Source organism: Capra hircus, chromosome 17 (assembly GCF_001704415.2).
Source record: "Capra hircus breed San Clemente chromosome 17, ASM170441v1, whole genome shotgun sequence".
NCBI lineage: Eukaryota > Metazoa > Chordata > Mammalia > Artiodactyla > Bovidae > Capra > Capra hircus.
In genome coordinates, this window is record NC_030824.1 from 54,135,662 (window position 1) to 54,163,009 (window position 27,348).

The following is a 27,348-nucleotide window of genomic DNA, read 5'->3' on the forward strand; positions in this document are numbered from 1 at the left end:
TGGGCTTAGTTGCTCTGCGGCACGTGGGATCTTCCTGGATCAGGGGTCAAATCCGCGTCTCTTGCACTGGCAGGTGTATTCTTTACCACTGAGCCACCAGGCAAACCCTGGTGACGTATTTTAAATACAGAGTTGATAGGCTGATAGGAAGATGTACAACTGATACTGTGTAGAGCTTACAAACTCAGGCCTGGGGACAAAGCAGATTTCATTTTTAATCGGGGAGAAAGCTACTATTCCAAAGCTACTATTTTGGAATAACCTTTTAACTTCTCCTAGCCTTAGCTTCTTCATTTACAAAATGAGGATGATAACAGTACCTATCTGAGGCACGCGTGAACCCTGCTCATCCCATCTGCTGGTTCTCCATCTTCAGGCACACAAGAAGAGTACAGGCGCTCACGGGCTACGGCCATGTGACTAATTCTGGTCAATAAATTATGATGAGAAATAACAGATTTCACTTCAGGCGACGGCATTTAATTACTGAGCTGTCAATGCACATTGTTCAAGATGGAAACGGCTTTGATAGCCTGTATCAGCAGACTCTCCTTGCTGACATGCATAACACATAAGAAAGATAGCTTCATTGTATTAAGCCACTGAGAGTTGGGAGATTTTGTCATTATTGTTACTGCAGCAAATCTTAGCCTGTCCTGACTAGTACTTTACAGGATTGTTCTAAGGATTCTATACTTGCTTGTAAAATGCTTAGTGTTCAGTGGATAATAGTGACAGTATTTTAAATGATGTTAGTATAACACGCAAAGTGACGGATGATAAACACATACCAGCCAAAGTGCCACAGAACTCAAGGAAGGGAGAATTCTTGAATTCTGGGAAGAACTCTAAAGATTGGAGGAAAAAAAAATCCAAGGAGAATTTCCATGAGAAAAGGCACAGCGGTGGTATCATGATACGCATGAGAAATGCAGCAGGATTGAAAGCCACACACACAGCCGATTCACTTGGTTGAAAAGCAGAAACTAACACAGCATTGCAAAACAATTATACTCCAATGGAAAAAGAGAAGGAAAAGTAGGAACAGAAAATACAGTTGGAAAGGTTGAGTTCAAATCAGTGCTCTGAAATCATCTTGATGGGCTGAGCAGAAGGAGGCATGAACAACGAGGAAAATAACCATGGACTTGAGCCAGACTTGCCCTTATTCCTTATGAAAACGAACTTCTCGATCACAAACTTCTTGTCATCAAGTGACTTTCTTCAATGGTGTCTCATCTTTCTATGTCTCCTATACAGAAAGCCCTTGCTGTGGTGACCATGTAGTATTACGGGGCCAGGTAAGCAGACACCAGCCTTCCCTATTGTAAATTCCACCCAACCAGCCCAGTGCCTCTCTGTGGGGGTGATTCTGCTATTAGACTTAGTCTGAAATGTTTGGGCCAATTTTGAAAAAATTCATTTCCCTGATTCCCCCTATTTAGGTTACATAAAAATCATTTAAAAAAGGAGGGGGGGCAGAAAGAAGAAAAGGAAAAGACTTAAGATCTTTGACTCTATGAATTAAGGTTTTCCTTAAATTACAGCCTTAATGGTCCCTCTGTGTGTGTGTGTGTGTGTGTGTGTGTGTGTGTGCTCAGTTGTGTATGACTCTTTGTGATGCCATGGACTGTAGCCCACCAGGATCCTCTTTCTATAGAATTTTTTCAGGCAAGAATACTGGAGTGGGTTGCCGTGCCCTCCTCCAGGGGATCTCCCCGACCCAGGGATCAAAACTGCACCCGAGGCTCTTGTGTCTCCTGTGTTGGTAGGCAGATTCTTTACCACTACACCATTTGGGAAGCTCCAGTGGTCTCTACCCTAACTCTATTATAGGCTGTTGTAAGATGCAAAGTAGAAAATATATGCAAAAGACCTTTGTAACCAGTAGCATGCTTTTCAAAGTCACATAGAGCCAGTAGTAACCATATTATGGCTGTTGTTATAAACAGAATTGCTTTGTTTTGGCAAGCTCATCTGCTATGCTAGCGGTTTTACCTGGTGGAGAGGGAGAAAAAAAGAAATAAAGTAAATTATGCAAAAAAGTAAATAAAGCAATAAAGTAAATTATGGCTCACCTCACTAGCACAAACACTGCCCTTCTGTGAAAAAGAGCGAGTCTGTTTTTAGGCCCACAATAACAAGCTTGGAATCATTGTGGAGAAAGCAAATTCCTTAAAGCTGGGCTAGATTTGATCTGGATTCCTCAGGGTTCTCAGACATTGGGCTTACTTAGAGTGAGATGGGGGTTCCTGAGGCAGACTTTCAGCCAAAACCATAGCCCCAGAGAGTTGAATGCATGGGAGAGTTACCTGGGGGCCGGGGGAGGAGGGGTTAAGGTGTCGATAGCATTGCGGTGGTATCAGTACACTGGAAAGAGTACTGGCCCAGAAGTCAGAAACCTAGTTGTGCTCTGGACCCTATGATCCCATGAGTAAAGATTTTCTTTTAGTCAAATAAAGCGGTATTAACGGTCCCTGCCCTAACTCTATTATAGGCTGTTGTGAGATGTAAAATAGACATTATATCTAAAAGACCTTTGTAAACAGTAGAATGTTTTTCAAAGTATTATAATAAATGGCCACTTATTTCAGCCATTTGTCCATAGTTTGGAGTTTAAACAGCATTAAAGAAAAACCAACAAAATTTAAAGAACTAAGAAGCCACATCAGATCCTCCCGCTACTGAAGAAATCAGTCCTTTGGGAATGCAGGTTCAGAGGGAATTGCAGGATTGGCCTCTTACAGTGTGTCTCATTGCTTTGGGTTCTGGCAGAGGCAGGCTCTGTGCTTAAAACTTGACCCTGGTCTAATTATATTGTTTGGCTGGGGCAGCAGAGCCGGTTGGCATCCGTCCCGAGTGTCTAGTTGATGGATATAACTGGGGACCAGGACATTTGAAGTCAGAATGCCATATTTAACAAGGTTATTATGGTTCAAGACTGCTTTCCGAAGCATTTGCTCTGTTGAAAATAACAACAGAAAATAACACATCAGACATTTACCCATGTTGTCATCTCTTTCATGTTTCTTTCTTTTAATCCCCTAGATGAAGTGATGGCTAATTTTTGGCAGTTTATACACAAAAATCCAAAGTAATCCAAGAAAAATGATAAGGAAGCAACATTAGCAAACTCTGAACTTATACTTTATGTAATTTTGACTAATGGACAAAGTTAATTTTTTAAAGTCCACAGCCTGGTTTCTTTGGTACTGTAAAATCTCTTCTATTATTTTATTTTATTTCCTCTTATTTTGGCTGCGCTGTGTGGCTTTTTTCCTGACCAGGGACTGAACCCGTGCTCTCTGCGGTGGAAGTGGAGTCCTAACCACTGGGCAGCCAGGGAATTCCCCTTTCACTCTTTTAAATGAAGGCTTAATATACAGGAAAATGCATAAATCCTAAGTACGCTGGATGATTTCTTAAGTAGGTATACATTTACGTACACACTACCCAGATGAAGATAAAGACTGTTTCTGCCACCTCAGAGAGTCCCCTCCTTCTCCTGACCAGACAATACCCACTCCCTGCCATGAATCTATCATTAGAATTTCTGTTACTGAAGATTAGTTTTGCCTGTGATTGAATTTCATTTAAATGGAATCATAAGTATAATAATTATTAACTTAAGTATCTATTTTTTTTGCCTGGCTTTTTTGGTTCAACATAATGCTTTCAGACTCATCTGTGCTTTGATGTACATCCGATTATTTGTTTCTTTTCACTGCTAAGTAATATTCTACTTTATGAACCTTGATTGAACCATAGATTTTTCTGCTGTTAGACCTTGGGGTTATTTTTTGGTTATTATGATGAAATTTGCTATGATGATCATTCTTGTACAAGTCTTTCTGTGAATGTATGCGTTCATTTCTCTAGGGTATTATATCCACCAGTGAAATTGCTAGGTTAGAGAATAGTGTATATTTAACTTCAGTAGAAACTGACAAATTCCCAGAGCACTTGTGCCATTTTAAACTCCCACCACACTATATAACTTTTAATTTGGCAGAGTATGTAAAATTATGTTCTTGAAAGAATGAGTTTTTAAAATAATGTTTTTCATAAATAATGAGTATGAGTGGGATGCCCACACCAACATAAATTTCAGAGAAATCTGAAAACTGTACTTAATTGCTCAGTTGTTTTACTATATGCTTTTTTTTTTTTTTGGTAAAGAAAGATTAAAAGAAGGGGAGATAAAATTCATAAATTTTATAACTTTTTTCTATTAATCTAAAAGCATAAGACCAAAAATATTTAAACGAGAAAAAGGACTATTTTCCAAAATATGAAAACAAAGTGTTAAAAATAGCTAATATCACATTTTATCAGTTCTATGCCACGTCATTTTCTTCTCCCACTTTAACATCTCTAAAACTAGGAAACATCTTACCACCAATGACGATTTATATTTACATTAGACATGCCAACTAAAAACTGCCTCTTGCTATCTGGTTCCACAAGAATGAAGTCAGTAGCCACTTGCTAACCTTCGACACTTCCTCAAAAGAAGTTCAAGGTAAAGATCAGGAATGAAGCACTCTGTGTTCTGGGAAAAACCGGCAAAACAAGTCATCAGATAGTTTGGTATTTTCAGGAGAAGATTTTATGGGCCCAATTCCTTGCATCTTCTCATATATGGAAAAGCACTAAAATTATTAACAGAGACATCTTCTCTTCATGGCTAGCATCAAACTTCTGCCAAAAGGTGTGCTTAATTGCATGTATCCCCCTTCACCAAAATCCCATGCACACACTGACCCCTCCCTCCCCAACCTCTTCAGCATTGCTCCCTAGAGCCTTCTGTCTCCTGGGCTATGGTCTTCATTAAGCCCCAAATAAAACTGAACTCACAACTCTCACACTGTGAAAACTATTTCAGTTGACAGATATCATACATGAAGAGCTCTGTTTACTCAAGGGCAATATCTCAGAGAAATCAAAGACATACGAATTAAAACTAAGTGCTACTTTGTATTTGGCTATTAGATGAGAAAGAGGGTTAAAAATGGTACCACTTCTTGCCTCCAAAAGAACATTAGTGTAAGCACATCCTGCTGGTGTGGGGTGTAAATCATAACCACTTTTTGGGAAAGCAGTTAGACAGAACTTAAGATCCTTTGGAAAGTACTTTTGACCCAGGAAGTTAACTTTTAGGAGTAGATACTAAGGGATGAATATAGAAAAAAAAGATAAACAAGTAAGGTCATGATTTTATTTTATTTATTTACTTATTTATTTTTTTTAGGTCATGATTTTATAATGATGAAAACTGGAGGCAGTTTAAATGGTGAACAATGTGGGGAGGGCAGTCCACCCCAATAATGGACTATTATGCAACCACTAAATATTTTAAGATAATTTCTAAAGTTATAGGAAAATGCTTACTTTATAACTTTACTTATTTACTTTATTTACTTACACTTTCTCAAGAGTAGAGAAAGTAGAATAAAAGCTGTATTAATGGCCTGACTAATGTTTAATAACATACGTGGGATGTTTATATATGCACATATATTATAAAAATTAAATATACTCATATTAGCAATGATTATTTCTGGATGGTGAGATTATTATTTTTCTTCTTTTCACTTTTCACCCTTTTCAAAATTTCTTACCATTAGCAAAGAAATGAATGTTTTCTCTGCTGTTTCATACTTTTTAAAAAACTTTCAAGGTTGTAATGTGAGCATGAAAGGGTAAGTGAAATCTTATGAAAATCAGCCAGCATACATCACTTTTTTAGAAAAAGGAACTTGGAAAAAAATCTGTTTCTAGTCAAGCATATGGAACAGGCATGGCAGGGTAAAGTCAGGACAGGCCATTTCTGCCGGGCTAGAAAGCATCCCTTTGTTTTCCACTTCACGAATTATAAGGCTCAGAGTCGGAATCCTGATCACATTACAGTGTTTTGTAAATTGTTTTTTACTCATAAAGAGTTTGGAATCTCCTGTTCACACAGACGTTCAGTTCTTTTGACTCATTCTTAAAATTAGATGGATCCCTGGGGTTAGAAATCTTAAGGGGCTAGTGTTTATTTTTAATGCTTTGAAAAAACTTGCGATTTTTGAAGTTTTCAAATATTAAAATGATATTCATGTCTCAGTTCAGTCGCTCAGTCACGTCTGACACTTTGTGACCTCATGGACTACAGCACGCCAGGCTTCCCTGTCCATCACCAACTCCTGGAGCTTGCTCAGACTCATGTCTATCGAGTCGGTGATGCCATCCAACCATCTCATCCTCTGTCATCACCTTTTCTTGCCTTCAATCTTGCCTGGCATCAGGGTCTTTTCCAATGAGCCAGTTCTTTGCATCAGGTGGCCAAAGTAGTGTAGCTTCAGCTTCAGCATCAGTCCTTCCAATGAATATTCAGGACTGGTTTCCTCTAGAGTTGACCGGTTTGATCTCCTTGCTGTCCCAGGGACACTCAAGAGCTTTATCCAACACCAGAGTTCAAAAGCATCAGTTCTTCAGTGTTCAGCTTTCTTTATGGTCCAACTCTCACATCCAGACAGGACTACTGGACTACATGACATACCTTTGACTAGACAGACCTTTGTCGGTAAAGGAATGTCTCTGCTTTTTAATATGTTGTCTAGGTTGGTCATAGTTTTTCTTCCAAGGAGCAAACATCTTTTAATTTCATGGCTGCAGTGACCATCTGCACTGATTCTGGAGCCCAAGAAAATAAAGTCTGCCACTGTTTCCATCGTTTCCCCATCCATTTGCCTTGAACTGATGAGACGGATGCCATGATCTTCATTTTTGAATGCTGAGTTTTAAGCCAACTTTTTCACTCTCCTTTATCACTTTCATCAAGAGGCTCTTTAGTTCCTCTTTGCTTTCTGCCATAAGGGTGGTGTCATCTGCATATTTGAGGTTACTGATATTTCTCCTGGCAATCTTGATTCCAGCTTGTGCTGGAATTCAGCCCAGCATATTCCATGATATATTCTGCATGTAAGTCATATAAGTCAGGTGACAATATACAGCCTTGAAGTACTCCTTTCTCAATTTGGAACCACTCCATTGTTCTATGTCCAGTTCTAACTGTTGCTTTTTTGACCCACATACAGATTTCTCAGGAGGCAGGTCAGGTGGGCTGGTAGTCCCATCTCTTCAAGAATTTCCCACAGTTTGTTGTGACACACAGTCAAAGGCTTTAGCATAGTCAATGAAGCAGAAGTAGATGTTTTTCTGGAATTCTCTTGCTTTTTCTATGCTCCAACAGACGTTGGCAATTTGATCTCTAGTTCCTCTGCCTTTTCTAAGCTTGAACATCTGGCAGTTCTTCATTCATGTACTGTTGAAGTCTCACTTGGAGAATTTGAGCATTACTTTGCTAGCATGTGAGATGTACATTTGTGCAGTAGTTTGAACATTCTTTCACATTGCCTTTCTTTGGGACTGGAATGAAAACTGACATTTTCCAGTCCTGTGGCCACTGCTGAATTTTTCAAATTTGCTGGCATATCAAGTGCAGCACTTTCACAGCATCATCTTTTAGGATTTGTAATAGTTCAGCTGGAATTCCATCACCTCCACTAGCTTTGTTCATAGTGATGCGTCCTAAGGCCCAATAGACTTTGCACTCCAGGATGTCTGGCTCTAGGTGAGTGATCACACCATGGTGGTTATCTGGGTCGTGAAGATCTTTTTTGTATAGTTCTTCTGTGTATTCTTGCCATCTCTTCTTAACATCTTCTGCCTCTGTTAGCTCCATACTGTTTGTCTTTTATTATGCCCATTTCTGCAAGAAATCTTTACTTTTCTTGAAGAGATCTCTAGTCTTTATTATTCTATTGTTTTCCTCTGTCTCTTTGCATTGGTCACTTAGGAAGGCTTTCTCATCTCTCCTTGCTATTCTTTGGTACTCTGTGTTCAGAGGGATCTATCTTCCCTTTTCTCCTTTGCCTTTCACTTCTCTTCTTTTCTCAGCTATTTTCAAGGCCTCCTCTGACAACCATTTTGCCTTTTTTGCATTTCTTCTTCCTGGGGATGGCTTTGATCACTGCTTCCTGTACAATGTTATGAACCTCCATTCATAGCTCTTCAGGTGCTCTGTCAGACCTAATTCCTTGAATCTATTTGTTACTCCACTGTAAGGGAGTAATTTAGGGATTACTAAATTACTTGTAATTGTAAGGGATTTAATTTAGGTCATACCTGAATGGTCTAGTGGTTTTCCCTACTTTCTTCAATTCAAGTCTGAAGTTTGCAATTCAGGAGTTCATGATCTCAGTCAGCTCCTGGTCTTGTTTTTGCTGACTGTATAGAAATTCTCCATCTTTGGGTGCAAAGAATATAATCAATCTGATTTCAGTATTGACCATCTGGTGATGTCCATGTGTAGAGTCTTCTCTTGTTTTGCTGGAAGAGGGTGTTTGCTATGACCAGTGCATTTTCTTGGCAAAATTCTGTTAGCCTTTGCCCTGCTTCATTTTGTACTCCAAAGCCAAATATTACTCCAGGTATCTCTTGACTTCCTACTTTTGCATTCCAGTCCCCTCTGATGAAAAAGACATCTTTTTTGGGGGTTAGTTCTAGAAGGTCTTGTGTTTTCATAGAACTGTTCAATTTCAGCTTCTTTGGCATTAGTGGCTGGGGCATAGACTTGGATTACTGTGATATTGAATGGTTTGCCTTGGACATGAACAGAGATCATTCTGTTGTTTTTGAGACTGCACCCAAGTACTGCATTTTGGACTCTTGTTGACTATAAGGGCCACTCCATTTCTTCTAAGGGATTCTTGCCCACAGTAGTAGATATAATGGTCTTCTGAATTAAATTTGCCCATTCTGGTCCGTTTTAGTTTGCTGATTCCTAAAATGTCAGTGTTCACTCTTGCCATCTCCTGTTTGACCACTTCCAATTTGCCTTGATTCTTGGGCCTAACATTCCAGGTTCCTATGCAATATTGCTCTTTACAGCATCTGACTTTACTCCCCTCACCAGTCTCATCCACAACTGCATATTGTTTCACTTTGGCTCCACTTTTTCTCTTTCTGGAGCTATTTCTCCACTCTTCTCCAGTAGTATATTGGGTACCTACTGACCTGGGAAGTTTATCTTTCAGTGTCCTATCTTTTTGCCTTTTCATACTGTTCATGGGCTTCTCAAGGCAAGAATACTGAAGTGGTTTGCCATTCCTTTCTCCAGTGGACCACATTTTGTGAGAACTCCTCACCATGACCCATCTGTCTTGGGTGCCCCTACATGGCATGGCTTATAGTTCCATTGAGTTAGACAAAGCTGTGATCCAAGTTTGGTTAGTTTTGGTTAGTTTTCAGTAATTATGGTTTCCCCTCATGTCTACATCAAGTTATAATTCTTCTTTATATTATGTTCTGTGTTATGACCATGTTGTGCCTGGCAGGGACAGTGAATGAGAGCCCTAAGTTCAGAGTCCCAACTGTTATGCTGCCTTAGGATGTCATTAAAGAACCCAAGATCTGAGTCCCACATCAGAATTTCAGGGGAGACAGGGGAGGCTATGAGCTGTCCAGGTACGTTTGGTTAGAAGCATCCAACAAGAACAAGGAAACTCTCTGGGACACAGTAAAAAAGCAGAGAGAGAGGCCCATCAGATGCAAGCCACTGCTAGTCACACACTCGTTGTGCAGGCATGGTGCTTTCACCTACAGCAGCTCTGTAAATCTTACTAATTTGAATTTAAGGATGGTGGTCCTTTAGCTGGCAAGTCACTCTGGGAGCCTTAGGATTCATGTTTGTTCAGAAGGCTTTACAAGTGGATCCCTCTTCTGTTTGTCATGCATCTTTTTAAAAAAAATTATTTATTTATCTACTTGGCTGTGCTGGGTCTTATTGTGTGGCATGTGGGATCTAGTTCCCCTACCAGGGACTGAACCTGGGCCCTTCAGTGGTAAAGCTTGAAGTCTTAGCCACTGGACCACCAGGGGAGTCTGTGCCATATACCTTTTTACTAGGTCTTTCCCAGAGCTGTTTCTCTTGTAAAGGATAATACCACATGTCCTTAGAGACAAGAGTTAATGAATTTACTATCTGAGGAGTCAATGATTAGATCCATGTTAAAAATATACATATGTCAGTCACATTAACTGAGAAAGGAAAGCAGCTGGTTGTTTGGTAGACGGACAAAGATGAAGACTAAGCCTCTTGCCGACTGTAGACATGTGGTATGTAACAGACCTTCCGAGAATTCACTGAGTTAGAAGACCAAATCTAGGCCTTGACTTTTCAACAGCCTTCAAAAATTCTTTTTCCAAATCTCCAGGCCTACCCCTTTCAGTATTTCTCTGACTCAGAGGCTGGAATGTCATGAGAAATTTCTTTGCACATTGTGTATCTATTGCCCTGATTTGCACATATAAGTTTTATTGCTCCTTCTCTATTAATTTGTTTTCTACTTTAACAACAACCATTTATTCTGTTTGCTCCTTTTAGCCTGGTATATTATTGTGTTTAAATCTCCATTTCATCTCTTTTAACACCAGTACTGTTAGTCATATTCTGATCTTTGTAAAACTGTAGACTTAAGTTTCAAAGAAAAAGACAAAAAGGAAACGGTATGATATACTCTTTGTTCTGAATTACTTAAGAGATCTCTTACACAGATACAATAGAAAATTAGGCTCATTTCTAAAGCAAAGAAATGAGAAAGAGAAAGAGTAGGGCAGCATTTACACACAGAATCTAACGACTGTCTATCCAAAATGGAACTCTGCCTAAATGGCCCAGTTACGGGATTGTTGCGGGATGAGTAACTCAAAAGAAAACTTTAAAAAGATAAGCCAATGCTGGTACTCAAGTGTTTTTTTTTTTTTTTGAGTGAGAAACAAAATCTGTTTAAATCTGTTTTGGTTCTTAAATGTTTCTTCTGTTACAGTATTTCAGTAGTAGAGAGCTAGCTGTTGGATTTTTTTTCTATTGTTTAGAATCCAAATGGAAAGATATGAGCAGGTTTTAAATGCAAACAAATACAGATGTATCTATCAGTCACCATCTGACAGGGGCAGCTATTTTCAAGTATTCCAAATGGCTGACTCAGGCTAGGTTTACCTCCTGAATCTCCTCTGACTAGACTAGATCCTTCTCCCTACACGTCCAAATCCAACAGGCCAGTCAGGCCTCCAGCACTTCTTGCTTTGACTTTGCCATAGTCTTCTAATCGGTTCCTCTGACCCCAGTCAGATCCCTTTAAGCCTCACTCCACATGCTGCCAATGTGCTGTTTATGAAACACGAATTGGACTCCTCAGCAGGTACCTCAGAAGCAGGCTATAACCCTGGCTCCTCAGCCAGGCATTCAGGTCCTAAGTGATCTGGACTGGCCTATCTCTCCACCATTATCTTGACGTGGGCGTTGTGTGTGTGTGTATGTATGTATGTGTGTATGTGTGTGTGTATGTGCGTGTGTGTGTATGTATGTGTGTGTATGTGTGTGTATGTATGTGTGTGTGTATGTATGTATGTGTATGTGTGTGTGTATGTATGTGTGCGTATGTGCGCGTGTGTGTATGTATGTGTGTATGTATGTGTGTATGTGTGTGTGTGTATGTGTGTATGTGTGTGTGTGTGTGCTTAGTTGCTCAATCATGTCCAGGCCTTTGTGGCGCCATGGACTGTAGCCCACTAGGCTTCTCTGTTCATGGAATTTTGAGGCAAGAATATCAAAGTGGGTCCCATTTCCTCCTCCAGGGGACACTCCCGACCCAGGGATTGAACCTGTGTCTCCTGCACTGGCAGGCGAGTTCTTTACCACTGAGCCACCTGGGAAGTCCAACATGTGTGTTATATTCTGACAATTCTAGGATATTTATTACTTGGAGTATTCTTCTTATCTTTGACTGACTAGAACATTCCTTCAGGACCACTTTCTGGAAAGCAACCAGGCAATTTGAATTTGTAAGCTTAGCAACAAAGAAATGGCCTAAAATGTAACTGAGGTCCACACACACATAGCTATTTATCACAGCCTGATTTGTAACAGCAAAAAAAGTACCTGGGTATGGAGGAGGAAACGACATAACTGTCCCAAAACAGCCAAATTACAGCACAGGGGATAGTATATATCAATGAAAAGTGACATTGATAAAGTTTTAAACACATGGAAAATGTTTATTGTAGAAAAGGCTTAAGGTGACTGGAGAGATGCAGATATCCAAAGGGATGCCAAAAAAAAAGCAGAACAAAGAAAAATAAGAATACAAACATAAAACAGAGTCAGGGATGAAGCTAAAACATCCCTTTTGGCTATGGGATGGACTACAGATTTGGCTGTTGGCTTTCTATCAACAAAACATAGGGAAAAAAAAATCTGGAAAACAGCACAATTTTTTATCCACAGCATAAAAACATTCTCCCGCTCAGGAGAAGGGCAGGTATTACATGTGTGAACTGCTCTGGCAAGTCCTCACGATGAAACCAGAGTTGGAAATCCTAACAAGAGCTACAATGGCAAAATTCCTAAGATTGCTTCTTACAGTAATTCCTAAAAAAATCAGTGGCAATTGCAATAGTTAACTCAATTCTCTTGTAAAAAGCGACTATGAGATAGTGCACCTTCTTAATTTTCTGTGAATCTACTTTGTTACAGAAATCCTTCTGAGAGAAACAGAAGGCAGACTTATATTTCAGCATAATTTTTAAGTCATACTTCTGATACACTTAATGAGTTTAAATTTGTACTCACTAAAAAAGTACCCAAGGTCCAGTTAATCTAGCTGGATAATCAAAAACAGACATCAGAATGAATGATTAAGGGGCAGGAGTAGAAGTAGGGAGATCAGGGAGAAGGCTATTGCAGAAAGCCAGAGAAGAATGGATGGTGGTAATGATGTCAGTAATAGTAAGAGGAACAGTAACAGCTCTAATAATAACGATAACAGTAGCATCATATTAGTATTGTAATAATAGTAATAATGGGGCTTCCCAGGTGGCTCAGTGGTAAAGAATTTGCCTGCCAATGCAGGAGACACAAATTCAATCCCTGGGTTGAGAAGATCCTATGGAGAAGGAAATAGCAACCCACCCCAGTATTCTCGCCTGGAGAATCCCATGGAGAGAGGAGCCTGGCAGGCTACATTCCACGGGGTCACAGAGAGTCAGACACAATTGAGCAACTAAACCACAACAAATAGCACTAATAACAATACTAGAAATACACAGAATTATCATTCACCATCCATTTTTGAATTGAATATATAAAAATCAATTTTTGGCTAAGCCACTTAAATTAGATTCTTGAGTCAAAATCTAATTCATCCATTGACATTGTCTTCTGTTAATAAAAATCAAGCCTAAATTAAAACACACACACACACAACTCCAGACTGGGGGAATGGAGAGTTAATAATGTTATTAATGTTTAACGGCTGCAGACTTTCAGTTTGGAAAGATGAAGTTCTTCTGGGGATGAATGTGCTGATGGCTGTGCTGTAATCCACTGAAATATAAACTTAAAAATGGTTAAAATGGTGGGGGAGGTTCAAGTGGGAGGTGATGTAGGTATACCTAGAATCCCAGGGACGGCAGAGCCTGGTGGACTGCCATCTATGGGGTCACACAGAGTCGGACACGACTGAAGCGACCTAGCAGCAGCAGCAGCATGGCTGATTCATGTTGATATTTGGCAGAAACCAACATAAAATTTAAAACAATTATCCTCCAAGTATCCTCCTTTTTATTTATATCCACAAGTATCCTCCCTTTTATTTATTTTAAAATAAATAAATCTCATTTTAAAAAAGGCTAAAATGATCAATTGTATGCTACGTATATTTTACCACATGCACAGATACACACCCAGAAATCTCTAACGGGTGAGCTTGTTCAGCACAAAACAATCCTATTGTGAAGAGTGAGGAGTCCAACAAGCCATGGGCCTGCAGAGCTGCTCACTGACCTCGTTCCCTGGCTCCAAAATACACACAAAGACCCTAGAAAAAGCGCCGGTGCTATTGACAACAGCGCCTCCTACAGAAGCCTCCAGGAAGCACCATCTGCAAACTGTAACTACAGGAGGCAATCGGTAAGTACATTTTGTGTACGAACTGGTTAAATGCTTTAGGCACAGCTATCTAAGATATTAACTTGGGTTTTAGAGGATTTTATTTGTAATCCAACTGTGACAATAATAAGCCAGCAAGACACACTGCCTCCACGGGCCATTATTATCCAGACAAACTCTATTGTCTGTCTAGGCTAAACTGCTTTTCTCTCTCAGGGGCTGGGATGATGAGACGTGAATAGCTCATCGATGGGTTACTAAGGAATGAGATGAAGGGAGTTAGGACACACTCCAGTTTTACCTCAGTGGACAATTCTGATGGGTCCAAAAAGTGGCCCTTATTCTTGAGGAGTAAGAGTCAACATCTCAGGGTCTTTGGTTGATTTATTCAACTCAGATTTTGATCAGCTTCTGCCTATGGAGTTGGAAGGTCAAAATGAGCCACAAATAACTTAGTACTATTTATAGCAAATTCTTTCAATGCTAAGTGAAAACAGCAGAACAATAGAGAAAGTGAAAGTGAAAGTCGCTCAGTTTAGTCCGCCTTTTTGCAACCCCACAGACTATTCAGCCCATGGAATTCTCCAGGCCAGGATACTGGAGTGGGTAGCCTTTTCCTTCTCCAGGGGATCTTCCCAACCCAGGGATCAAACCCAGGTCTCCCACATTGCAGGTGGATTCTTTACCAGCTGAGCCAAAAGGGAAGCCTTAAAAGAGCAGGATACATATACACAATGGAGTATTACGCAGCCATGAAAAAGAATACATTTGAATCCGTTCTAATGAAGTGGATGAAACTGGAGCCTATTATCCAGAGTGAAGTAAGCCAGAAAGAAAAACACCAATACAGTATACTAACACATATATATGGAATTTAGAAAGATGGTCATGATAACCCTGTATGTGAGACAGCAAAAGAGACACAGATGTTTAGAATGGACTTTTGGACTCTGCGGGAGAGGGAGAGGGTGGGATGATTTGGGAGAATGGCATTGAAACATGTATACTATCATGTAAGAAATGAATCGCCAGTTTGTGTTTGATACAGGATACAGGATGCTTGGGGCTGGTGCATGGGGATGATCCAGAGAGATGATATGGGATGGGAGGTGGGAGGGGAGTTCAGGATTGGGAACTCATGTACACCTGTGGCTGATTCATGTCAATGTATGGCAAAACCAATACAGTATTGTAAAGCAAAATAAAGTAAAAGTAAAAATTAAAAAAAGAGCAGGATATTAATTGCTGTTGACAGCAGTATCTCAAACTTGCATAAAACAGGCATAGGAAATAAAAGGAAATGATAAAAGTGTTAGCAGTGGATCCCTGTATGAGGAAGTTACACAGATGATTAAATGTTTATCCTTTGACAAATCTTCTAAAATGAGGATGTAATGGGCAAACCAACCATGGTTAGAAAATATGAAGACATCTCATTTGTTTCTGTGCTGTGCTGTGCTGAGTCGTGTCTGACTCTTTGCAACCCCATGGACTATATAGCCCACCAGTCTCCTCTGTCCGTGGGATTCTTCAGGCGAGAATACTGGAGTGGGTTGCCATGCCCTCCTCCAGGGGGTCTTCCCAACACAGGGACTGAACCCATGTCTCCTGCATTGCAGGTGGATTCTTTACTGACTGCGCCATTAGGGAAGCCCCTTTAAACCTACAGAGCCTTTCTTAACTTCCTGTGCCTGGTACTGGTTCCTCCAGAGTTTTAATTTGTTTTGCTATTATTGTTGTGTATATGATCCTCTGTGCTGTGACCAGTTAGTTAAATCCCCACCTCTCTCTCACTAGCCTGACTCCCTTTCAAGCAGGGACCATGCCATCTATCTTTTCATTTCTGGTACCTCACACTATTCCTGGTGAACAGTTGCTACAAAAGAAATGTTTGTTGTTTCAAATAAAGCATTTAGTTACTAAAAAGAATATGGCAAGGGTCCGCTTGTTGCCAAGGAGCTTTATAATTTTTCCTGAATTGTAGGGCAGAGTTTGCAAACAAAGGGAAAGACAGTAGATGAAACTAATATGTTCCCAAGTTAGTGACAATGCTTTAGCAATAAAATCGAAATAGGAAAGGACTGTATAGGCAACTTAGAGAAAGGATACGTACATTGCTTTGTTTTTATTTTTTATTTTCAACCTTTTTTTTTTTTTTTTTGGCCTTGCCCTATTTGGGATCTTAGTTCCCTCACCAGGGCTTTAACCCGAGCCTGCTGCACTGGAAGGGTGGAGTCTTCACCACTGGACCAAAAGGGAAATTCTGCTTTGTTTTTTAAAAAATGGCAAACAGAGACTTCTGCTCTGCCCAAGGAGATCATGCTCTTTCTGACACACTGCATTTGAAATTGGGTAGTTAAATAGATTGAGATGAATAACCATTGAAGGACAGTGCAGACACCAAAGGATAAAAGCCACGGAAGACTCAGAAAGCCCAGCTTATTCTCTGGACAAGAGAAGGCAACAGAACTTCAGTAAGATCTCTTTTGTGGCTAAAAATCATAACTGCGAGTTCAAACCTGAGTCACAAAAGCCAGCCTAAAAATATAGTGAATTGTATGCTTTGGCCTAGGTATGCTACAGCAAAACCGGAGTTCCTTGGAAACTATCTTAGTGGTGTATTAGGATCGACTCCAAACCTCAAAAGTTAGACCTGAGGTGTTCTGTGTGCGGCTGCGGGTCCCTCCCTCACATTAAATGTGTGTGTCTAGGCTCACCCCATGGATAGGCTGGCCTTCAAGTGCTAGAGAAGGACCCTACTTAGAATGAACAAGAAGCGGTCCATGAAGATGGGCACAATTTAACTTTAACAATCACCATGACTAAGAGGAAGAATCATTTATTAATTCATCCTAATTGTGCAAGTGCCTTTAAAAGAGACACAGTCAAGAGGATGAGCTTGCAAAAATCTCGGTGCAAGTGATGGCGTGATTTGGAAAGACTCCCTGCGTGGTAACCATAGAGAAGAGAGGCGCCCAGCATGTCAGGAATTGGGAGCCCACAATAAGGAGGGTGAGAGAAGAGAGACAATGTGCTGGAACATTTTTTGAAACAGTTTTTATTCCAAGGAGATGCAAAGAATTCTGTGGATGAGTCAGCCTGGAAATAATGGGGAAGAGCGTCTACGAGGTTCATAGGAGCAAGAGCTTAATAATGCCCCAGAGGAAATTATCTAGCAAAAAGCAAATGCCAGTGCATTTGTTTGATAACATCCATTAGTGCAAACTGTCTGGCAGAGACCAGCAACAGGCATAAAAATATCTTGATTTTAAAAGCCGCCTGGAAAAACTAGAGGAGCTCTTCAAAGAGTAGGACTGGGCGGCTCGTCTAAGATCAAACACTAACTATAACCGGCGTTTTTTTGTTATTTAAAGCAGGGCCCACAGGAAGGAATAAAGACAGATGGACAGTGAGGAACTTGAAGCAGACAGAATCAAGGAATGAACTGAGAAACAAATGATGATACAATAAAGAGGAGCCGGAGGCCAAACTGAACTGACCTGGGGCAAGAAAGGGAAAGAAAAACTGAAGTTGCTCAGTCGTGTCTGACTCTTTGCGACCCCATGGACTGTAGCCCACCAAGCTCTTCCATCCATGGAATTTTCTAGGCAAGAGTACTGGAGTGGGTTGCCATTTCCTTCTCCAGGGGATCTTCCCGGCCGAGGGATCGAACTCGGGCCTCCCGCCTTGCAGGCAGATTCTTTACCCTGTGAGCCACCATGAATGTGCTGGGGCGAGGGCTAGCGTAAATAAAATGAAAGTTCCTAAAGATTTTTATGTGTGTGACAAATATTAAAGTGCTATTTTTGTCTTGGTTACTATTTCCAAAAAAATACTATAAAAGGAGATCTGGAAAAGTATACTACAGCCATCTAAATACTGCTAAAGCAATGTAATGTGTCATAATTAAAAACTGAAATCAGCCAAATGGTCTACAACAGGAGGATGGTAAATTACACTGTGGTACATCTATGACCTAGATATTATGCAGCCTCTAGCAATTATATGCAGTCACAGGAAATACACTCATGAAAGAGCCCTCCGTGAACAAGCTGTTTTATACAATATGAATGCCGGAGCTAAAGTAAGCCTAAAGATGTCCTTAAAACAGATTTTTAAAATTACATTTGTAAAGTTCTTTGGATATTCAGGGAAAAGATGACACTGACCTTTAATTTTAGCTTTGGATATTTTTATTAGTAGGAGCCTCACAGGGCGCTAAGCTATCTCCAAAGGAAAGTAAAAGCAAGTACTTTGCTTGCCTATAGCTAGGAGGCTTTATAAAACTCCTAATAAAAGACTGCAGAGAGGAACGATGCTATCTGGAGAGGCTCTCTGCAGTTCACTTATCACCATTCTTGGCCAGCATTTCAAGAAATCACCAAACAAATACCAAGCATAATGTCTAGAGAGAGAACTTATCTATAGTACCCTCCTCCTATGAAGGATACTGCCAGGTATTGATGTATTCCAGTTTATGACCTGTTCTAGAGATGGTCAAGCATCTCTAAGGAAAGCGAATCTCACTTGAAGGCTTCAGCTGGGGCCACCAGAGTGCTCTTTCCGCAGGCCTGTTTTCCTACCGATCAATTTGCGTGAGAGCATTTCAAGCCCATTCACTCCCCTTGGAGTGCGTGAGTCTATTTGAGTATCTTGTCCCTTTTTGTCACTTCTCTGTCATTTTGGGATTATTAAACTCATTCCTCTAAGGCATGATTTCTTTTGTGTTTCTAATAAATAGTTCTTAGCATTGCATTGTTTTATGACCAAATGAATTGTTTTATATCTTGGTGGTGTCTGTTTTCTACTTTAGTTACTTAAATACTCTGAGAATTTTTTAAGGCAGGATTTCTAAGAGAAGAATATTTCTCTAAGGCAGAATTTAATTTATAGTTTTAGGATACTTGTGTAGATGCAAAAACACTAAAGAAGCTTTAAGCAACTTTGAGATATTTTATCGAAGTATTTAAATTTATTTAATTTGAATTGTATAAAAGGAATCTAGAGAAGGACTACAGTTCTATGAGAATCAACCAGGCAGTTTTCCAACTATACCTGTTGACATTCTACCCTAGATCCTAGAAGTTTGGGGGTTACTGTCACATTCTCTTCTTGTCAACAAAAAATCAAGGAAAATGAAATCTGCCTTTGGCTTCCTGCCCACTCCTGACTATATTCTGGTTGCTGATCCCTTCATGATCATCCAGAAGACATTTTAAGAGTTTATTATTTTAATTAAAATGGCACTTGTAAAAGAGGGGATGATTTTGAGTATTACAGGTCTGCTGTTAAACTTGAACTTGGAGCTACATGGTCCAACTGTGCACCATGAGGTTCTAGGTCACAGAGCCTTAGTTTGGTATGAAGAGAATGGGAAAACAGTGCTAATTTCACAAGACAGAATGTTTCCAAGGAGAAACAAGAAAGGAATCAAGAGTGCTGGTTGTTTCTTCCTGAACCCCAGCAGTGTTTGGGCAGACTGACCTTGCAGGGCTAGGCCAAGCAGGTCGGAACCAGAGAGGCCCCAGTCAGAAGCAGGCAGCTAGCCACTCACCGGCAGGGCAAGATCCGGACAATATCGTTGGGCTTGTACCCCTCAATACAAACGGCACAGTTGTCAAAATCGGGCTCCGTTTCCTGCAACACAGAAAGCACAGATGAGCCTGCTTTGCGAGCTTCAACTTCTGTAAACACACAAGTAACAAGCCAAAGGAGAGCTTGCCTGGAGCAGGGCTTTCGACTCTCTCGACGCTGGCTGTCTTAATCCATAATTTATTATGCACTGGTTTAGTTTCTAGCCCTTCCAACCTCCATTTTTTGTTTCCTGGTTCCACGGCAAGAGCTTTGACAAGGAAATCGTTTTTTAATGTACCATTACTAATCATGCTACTTATTATAATCAGAGGTGACATAGCAAAGTCTCAAGGATGAGAGAAATGCTATTCACGGAGACTCATCAAAATGATATTTAATCTATCATTCCTGGGGAATCTAATGTATACAACTCTAAAATAGTGGTTCCAGCTTTCTTTTCAAATACTTAAATCTCTTTCAACACCCTGTAATACATTACTTACGTAACAGTCCTTGTTCTTTTATTATTCTGTTTGAGGAGAAAAAAAGTACTGAAAAAATGTGCTTTAAATTTAGTGATGCTTTTAAAATAAATTTTATCCTATTAAGCTCAAAGGTATTTTTATATAGCTGAAAACCAGTAGCACCTAATTAGTGAGACAAATCAATTATTCACACTAGAGACAACACCTCAAATACAAGTAGAGCTGTGAATCTCTTACAGTGGCTCAAGGAGCCCCACATGGGCTGCAATCCACTGCTCTAAAATATCTCCTGGGGGAAAAAATTCTCCTGGGGAGAACAGAGGTCTTTAGAGGTCTGTGGGCCCAGACCAGCTTGCATTGTGATCCTTCCTTAGGATATGCTTCTGCTTTGGGCTTTATGTCATCATCCTACAGCTAGAGAGTTCTAGAATGACTGTACTGGAATGAGTTCTGCTGTCATAACTTTGGGGTTCTGGAAACTCGGTTTCAGGGGGACTAAATATGCTTCTTGCATTTTGTAAATTGTTGTTTAGTTGCTAAATCGTGTCCGACTCTTTGTGACCCCAAGGAGCCCGCCAGGCTCCTCTGTTTATGGAATTCTCCAGGCAAGAATACTGAAGTGAGTTGCCATTTCCTTCTCCAGTGGATCTTCCTGACCCAGGGACTGAGCCCACGTCTCCTGCATTAGCATTAGATTCTTTACCACTGAGCCATCAGCATTAACTGCAGACTTAAGTGGAATACATCACTTAGCACCTAAAAAGCTTTTTGTGCAAAGATTCATAGAAAAATTTTCTTAAGTCATAATTCCAGGAGCAGGCATTTCATTTTTATCTAGTGGGACACTGGAATAAGGTACTCAGATTTGTTTGAATATTGAATATTTTCTCCTTTGCACTGGCTGCTAGAAAGCCCCAACCTAAATTTTGGACCCATGTCTGTTTTTAATTTCAGGTAATGAACCTGTGTACTATTTCATCCTGGTTTTATCTACTTTTCCTAAATTTACTTTTTAATTTCTCATATTTTTTTTCTCCAAAGACTTTACGGTTCCATTGCATGCATTTTACAAACTGCCTTAACTTATATTTAATAATGTTGGGCATAATAACAGATGCTTATAGGAAAACTATTAGCATGTATTTCCCTTCCTCATCTTCTTATCTACATTGGTTGCTAGGAAACTCAGAAGCTTTAAATAGCTCCTCACCAAAAAGAAAAGACTTTGCCAACAAAGGTCCATATAGCCAAAAGCTATGGTTTTTCCAGCAGTCATGTACAGATGTGAGAGTTGGACCATAAAGAAGGCTGAGCACCAAAGAATTGATGCTTCTGAACTGTGGGGTTGGGGAACACTCCTGAGAGTCCCTTGGACTGCAAGAAGATCAAACAAATCAGTCCCAAAGGAAATGAACTCTGAATATTCACTGGAAGAACTGATGCTGAAACGGAACCTCCAATACTTTGGCCATCTGATGCAAAGAGCCAACTCGTTGGAAAAGACCCTGATGCTGGGAAAGATTGAGGGCAGGAGGAAAAGGGGGCAGCAGAGGATGATTTGGTTGGACAGCATCACCACCAACTCAGTGGTCATGAGTTTGAGCAAACTCTGGGAGACAGTGAAGGACAGGGAAGCCTGGCATGCTGCGGTCCACTGGGTCACAAACAGTCAGACATGACTTTAGCAACTGACCAATAGCAACAACAAAAAGAAAAGAGGCTGTTACCTTGTCACCCTTCTTGATGGTCCTGACCTGAAGCTTGCTGATTGCTTTCTTTGCTGCATCTCCCAGTCGACGCTGAAAAACCAAAAGCTGCTCGTTAGTAATAAAGACTTCTCATTCTTAACTTCATCTCTGATAGCATTCAGTAAACCATGGCAGCTATCTCTGAAATCATGCACAAGAGGCAGGAATGTTAATGAAGAGGGCTGGAGGAGATGGGGCAGTGACCTCTGTGCAAAGTGGCTTGGCTCACTGTGGTCTATTAAAGAGTTCAGTCATTGAGAGAAGCTCTTCATGCCGGATGTTAAGCAAACGGAAGATGACATGGGAAGACTTTGTCCCACAGTGACTCCAGTGCAGGTCGTATCCATGCAGAGAAGAAGAAAAGTTCCATAATTTGCCCCACTCTAGCCACTCAGTTTGTGACATGGAGATAGCCAGTCTAAAGTAGTTGGAATAATTTTCATCTTTTGTTCAAAATCAGGGTTTATTGCTTTCATATTCCTTTCAATTTGGAATTTTAAGCAGTTTGCTTTGCTATATATATATCCAACCTAGACTTATATTTGGTTTGTACTATTCTATCTAGGATCAGACTCAACGGACATGAGTCTGAGCAAACTCTGGGAGATAGTGAAAGACAGGGAAGCCTGGTGTGCTGCAGTCCATGGGGTCACAGAGTCAGATACGACTTAAGTGACTGAACAACAACAAATTCTATCCCATCGCTTTCTTACATGCCATTTCATCTCCATTGTGTGTGTGAGTACACACATAGGAAAATACATAAAGCATACATTTTCAGTTTAGCAAATAATTATAAAGCAAACACCTGAGTAACTACCATCACTCATGTTAAGAAACAATGTATTATGTACTCTTTTTCTTTTCAAGAGAGAAAGTTACTATCCTAATGACCCCTGCAGTAATGCAATCATAGAGCAATTTGGAAGAGTGGGAGAGAGAGAAGATGGGGAGAAATTTATGTTTAATCTTTCAAGGAAAAAAATCAGTTTGCTTGTATGCTTGTAAATTTTCCACATGTTGTTATCTTCTTAGGCACGTGTACTTCTAGTTTGTGACAGATGTGCGTTTGCAGCAGTGAAACATACTTGAAGGACTAAGATAAATGGGGCAAACATTTAAACAGAATAATTACTTGTTTTCATTAACTTTGTTCCTTTTGAAATAACACTCAAGCTTCTCTCTTTTCTTTAAAATAGCACATACTACCCTGGTGACTCAGTGGTAAAGAATCTGCCTGCCAAAGCAGGAAACATGGGTTCAATCCCTGGGTCAGGAAGATCCCCTGGAGGAGGAAATGGCTACCCACTCCAGGACTCTTGCCTGGGAAATCCCATGGACAGAGGAGCCTGGCAGGCTACAGTCATCAGGGTTGCAAAGAGCTGGACACCACTGAGCAACTGAGCATGTGATGAACAGTTAACATATCCTAAGTACCATGCTAAAACTTTATACACAATATCAACTTTCCCTTACAACAACCCCATGAGGAAAATACTATTTTATAGAATGAACTGGGACTTAAGTAAACTGTTTAAATATCACAGAGTTAGGATAGGTAAGCAAAACTTACATATATGTCTTTTGAGGAGAAAAAGGATCATATTTTGGCAGAGATTGATGAAGGATATAAAGTCTGCACTTCCAGGGGAAGAAGAGATGATCTAGATAGCTGGAAAATATGGAAAACCAGCTTCTGAGATATAGATGATGACTAAGGGACCTGGTAGAACTAGGTTTTGTTTTGTTTTGTTTTCTATAGGAGTTCTGGACAAACAAAATAAAAGGAACAGCACTGTAAAGGTTTTAAAAATGCTATGACCATTTGCAGGCAGCCAAATATTGTCAATATAAGCATGTTTCCATTTCTTCTTAAGTGACATGAAAATCAGGAATATTGACTTCTGGATGAAAACCATCGTCTCATTTTCAACAATTTTCAAACAGCTAGTCTGGATTTCTAAAATGCAAACTAATCAGAGAAAGACATAAACATTCTTAATAAAGTGGCCCAAATAAGGTAGTTGTCCCGCAGTTGATCTCTTAAATCTTTGAGATTTTAACTGCGCTGAGTATAAGTTAGTGGGAAGTCTATAGGCTGTGCTCAAACCAAGTCTTACACAGTCTGAAGGGAGAACCGAGAGACTGAAACCAAAGTCCATCACAAAACACTCTTTCCTTTGTGGTGCTCAGAAATGCAGTGATAACGATGCCAACAGACGGCGTAGGGACCACCTCAGGCAGGCGCAGGGACCACCTCAGGCAGGCGCAGGGACCACCTCAGGCAGGCGCAGGGACCACCTCAGGCAGGCGCAGGGACCACCTCAGGCAGGTGCAGGGACCACCTCAGGCAGGCGTCGGGACCACCTCAGGCAGGCGTAGGGACCACCTCAGGCAGGCGTAGGGACCACCTCAGGCAGACGTAGGGACCACCTCAGGTTTGTGTGGGCCTTTTGTTTCAGGTAAGGATTACTCTCCCTTCTCCAGGGGGCTCCTACAGATTTTCTCTAACCCCACCAGATTCAAATCATATTACACTTTTCCTTAAAAACTGTCAGGAGTTGAGACATCTTGGTAATTAGATGTACCCATCAATTTGATTGAAAAAGGTAAAAGAAAATATTTACCAAGGTTATTGGTTCCTTGACAACAATGAAAATAAACAGCTTTATGGAAAATAAACACAGAACCATTTATTAGAAATCTAAAGTCTGACATAAATACCAACAAGGATGGTAAACAATGACAGACTCCAATTCAACACAAAATGTATAATGTAGTTAGCTCCTAAGTACTTAAGAAATTGAGAAAAATAAAGACATTCCTCTCTTGTCCTTCTCTGGGTTATAAAGAGAAATACAGTCAAGGTGAGAAAAAACTAGGAATAAGTATGCCAAAACACAGCATCAAGTCGAGCTTATGTTCCTCCTAGTTCACTTGGTTGAATAAATCTGTATCATGTGCTTAGTCACTCGTCATGTCTGACTGCAATCTCATGGACTGTAACCCTCCAGGCTCCTCTTCCCATGGAATTCTCCAGGCGAGAATACTGGAGTGGGTTGCCATTCCCTTCTCCAGGAGATCTTCCTGACCTAGGGATCGAATCCAGGTGTCCCGCATTGCAGGCAGATTCTTTACCATCTGAGCCACCAGGGAAGCTCTAATTCCGTATCGTAACTGCCCCCTTTTTTTTCCCTGACAGCTGTATTTTACAGTCATTGATTATTATCATCACTGTCACAACCAAGCAGAGAAATAACTAGGTGTTTCCATGTTCTAGGTGAAGAGAGGACATCATAGACGTAAACAGAATTGTCCCAGCCGTGTGAAGGCTCACGCGGCCACAGCTGACTCTGACACTTCCTCACTTGCTCTCCTACATAATAATGATCCTCCCAGGTCTGCTGGATGGGACAGAGATCATTGCATGGCCAGTCCAATCAATTTCTATGATGTAGGTCACCCCTCCATCCGTCTAGAGAGATGGAGAAAAGACGCAGACTATTTTGGCGGGCACGGTGACCCCACAGGGTGATGGCTTACAGTTGCTTATGCACACATGGCACGGGGTAAAATTATTATCATTTTAAAAAGTTAATTACTTAATTTTGGCTGTGCTGGGTCTTACTGCTGCACGTGGGCTTTCTCTAGTTGTGGCCAGCGGGGGCTGCTCTTCATTGTGATGTGTGGGCTTCTTTCTGAGGTGGCTTCTCTTGTTGCAGAGCATAGCCTCTAGAGCGCGAGGGCTTTGGCAGTTGCGGTACATGGGCCTTAGATGCCCCTCGGCATGTGGAATCTTCCTGGATCAGGGATCGAACTGTGTCCCCTGCATTGGCATGCGGATTTTAAACCATTGGACGACCAGGGAAGTCCCGGGTTTCTTTATGGGAAGAGTTGTAGAGGAGGGGGCAATGGTTGGGAGTTAGGAAACTCAGCTTTTGCTCCTGTTTTTGTTACTCACTGTGTGACTTAGGCCAAGTCACTTAAATAGCCTAGGCCTTAGTTCCCCTTATTAGTAACCTTCGGTATGTAAACTTATACTGTTTCCAGCTTTATCAGCTCATCACTGTCATCCATATAGAACAGAACTGGGAGATCCCTTGAGACCTGAATTATGGAAACATAGCAAACCAATGGCTAATGACCTCACTGAATACTTGCTCCGTGTCCCCTGAGGGCTCTGAGCTTCCTCCAGCCAACATCAATCAGAGACCATTTTGGTTCCTGTTCTTTAGGAGACAGAAGCATCACCACCTACAGACCCTCCTTTGATGGCAGACACCTGGCCCACTTCTATCCCCTCCCCTTTCTCTTTCCTTGTGAAGTCCAAGTTTGTTTTAAATTCCACTACTTCTTTGGTTCCAACAATACTTCAGCACCAAGATGTGCAAAGGAAACCCAAGGGGCATGGACCATGCACTGCAAATAACCGAAGAAGGCATTCTCAGGGAGAGGGAGCTCTTTTGGGAAAGCTTGGCTGAATGCCATTACCTGACCTCAGGCAAAACAATACAACACAGGTCTGGTTTCCTTGGATTGGCCTCAGAGGCAATACTGCTTATGAAAAACAAAAGAAAGAACCAGATTCAGTTTATCCGATCTGCTGATATCTGAAGAAGCTGCTATCTACTAGGAGTCCCTTGGTTCTCAGAATGCAGGTCCAGTTCTGTGTCTGAGGTGGGATATCCTCGGAGACAGTGAGACAAAGTCCCGGCACATGGCCCAAGGCAGGCTCACTGGCCACAAAGATGGCAGGAATGCTGCCCACTGGCGCTGCTTTACCACCAGGGGGTTTCTATAAGGGGCCTCCCAGGTGGCGCTAGCGGTAAAGAACCTGCCTGCCAGTGAGGAAGACATAAGAGACGTGGGTTCCATCTCTGGGTCTGGAAGATTCCTTGGAGGAGGGCATGGCAACCCACTCCAGCATTCTTACCTGGAGAATTGCATGGACAGAGGCAGGCTACAGTTCACAGGTTTGCAAAAGAATCGGACACAACCGAAGCAACTTAGCACACAGCACTCAGGGTTCCTATTAGCAGGGTAAGAATCAGTGGATAGCAGCCAAAGTGCCACACCTCGGAAATGAGGCGCCCAGGGCTTCTTAACATCCTGGTGGAAGGGGAGGGCGGCCCATGGCACACACCGGTGCTCAGGATCAAGAGTATTGGATCTGGCTCCCCAGCTCAAGGTTCAAAAAGAGGTCCCCAGGCACAGAGGTCATTAGTTGGTAGAATGAAGAAGACCCCTTAGCATCCACTGGGAAGCTCCCTGAGGTGGAGAATCTCAAAACAGATATGACAAAGGGCCTAGCAACTAATCTTTATTTCCAAAGCCCCAAAGGGCCAATCTTCACAGAGTAGCATGGTCGGCCATTCCTCATGCTCCCGCTGTGACTGGTGGAGGGGCTGGCGATCCTCTTTGTGGGTCAGGGAGCCTCAGGACCTATATTGCGAAGGGAGCTTGATCATTGGAAGCCACCCTGCCTTGAAATAAAAAACCTGCTTGTGTGCCCTTGGGGAAAACAAAATCATTTAACATTTCTCTC

The 27,348-nt window shown here is 41.1% G+C and overlaps 1 protein-coding gene across 1 annotated transcript in view; it reads right to left on the reverse strand.

Moving 5' to 3' along the window:
* Positions 1 to 27,348, reverse strand: part of RNF150 (ring finger protein 150) — a 283,775-nt gene that overhangs the window by 72,240 nt on the left and 184,187 nt on the right. Inside the window, exons 3-4 of the mRNA XM_005691225.3 lie at positions 21,783 to 21,854; positions 19,551 to 19,633 (exon numbers count right to left, since the gene is read on the reverse strand). Of these exons, the coding sequence (XP_005691282.1) occupies positions 19,551 to 19,633; positions 21,783 to 21,854 (155 nt within the window). The remainder of the gene's footprint in view (positions 1 to 19,550; positions 19,634 to 21,782; positions 21,855 to 27,348) is intronic.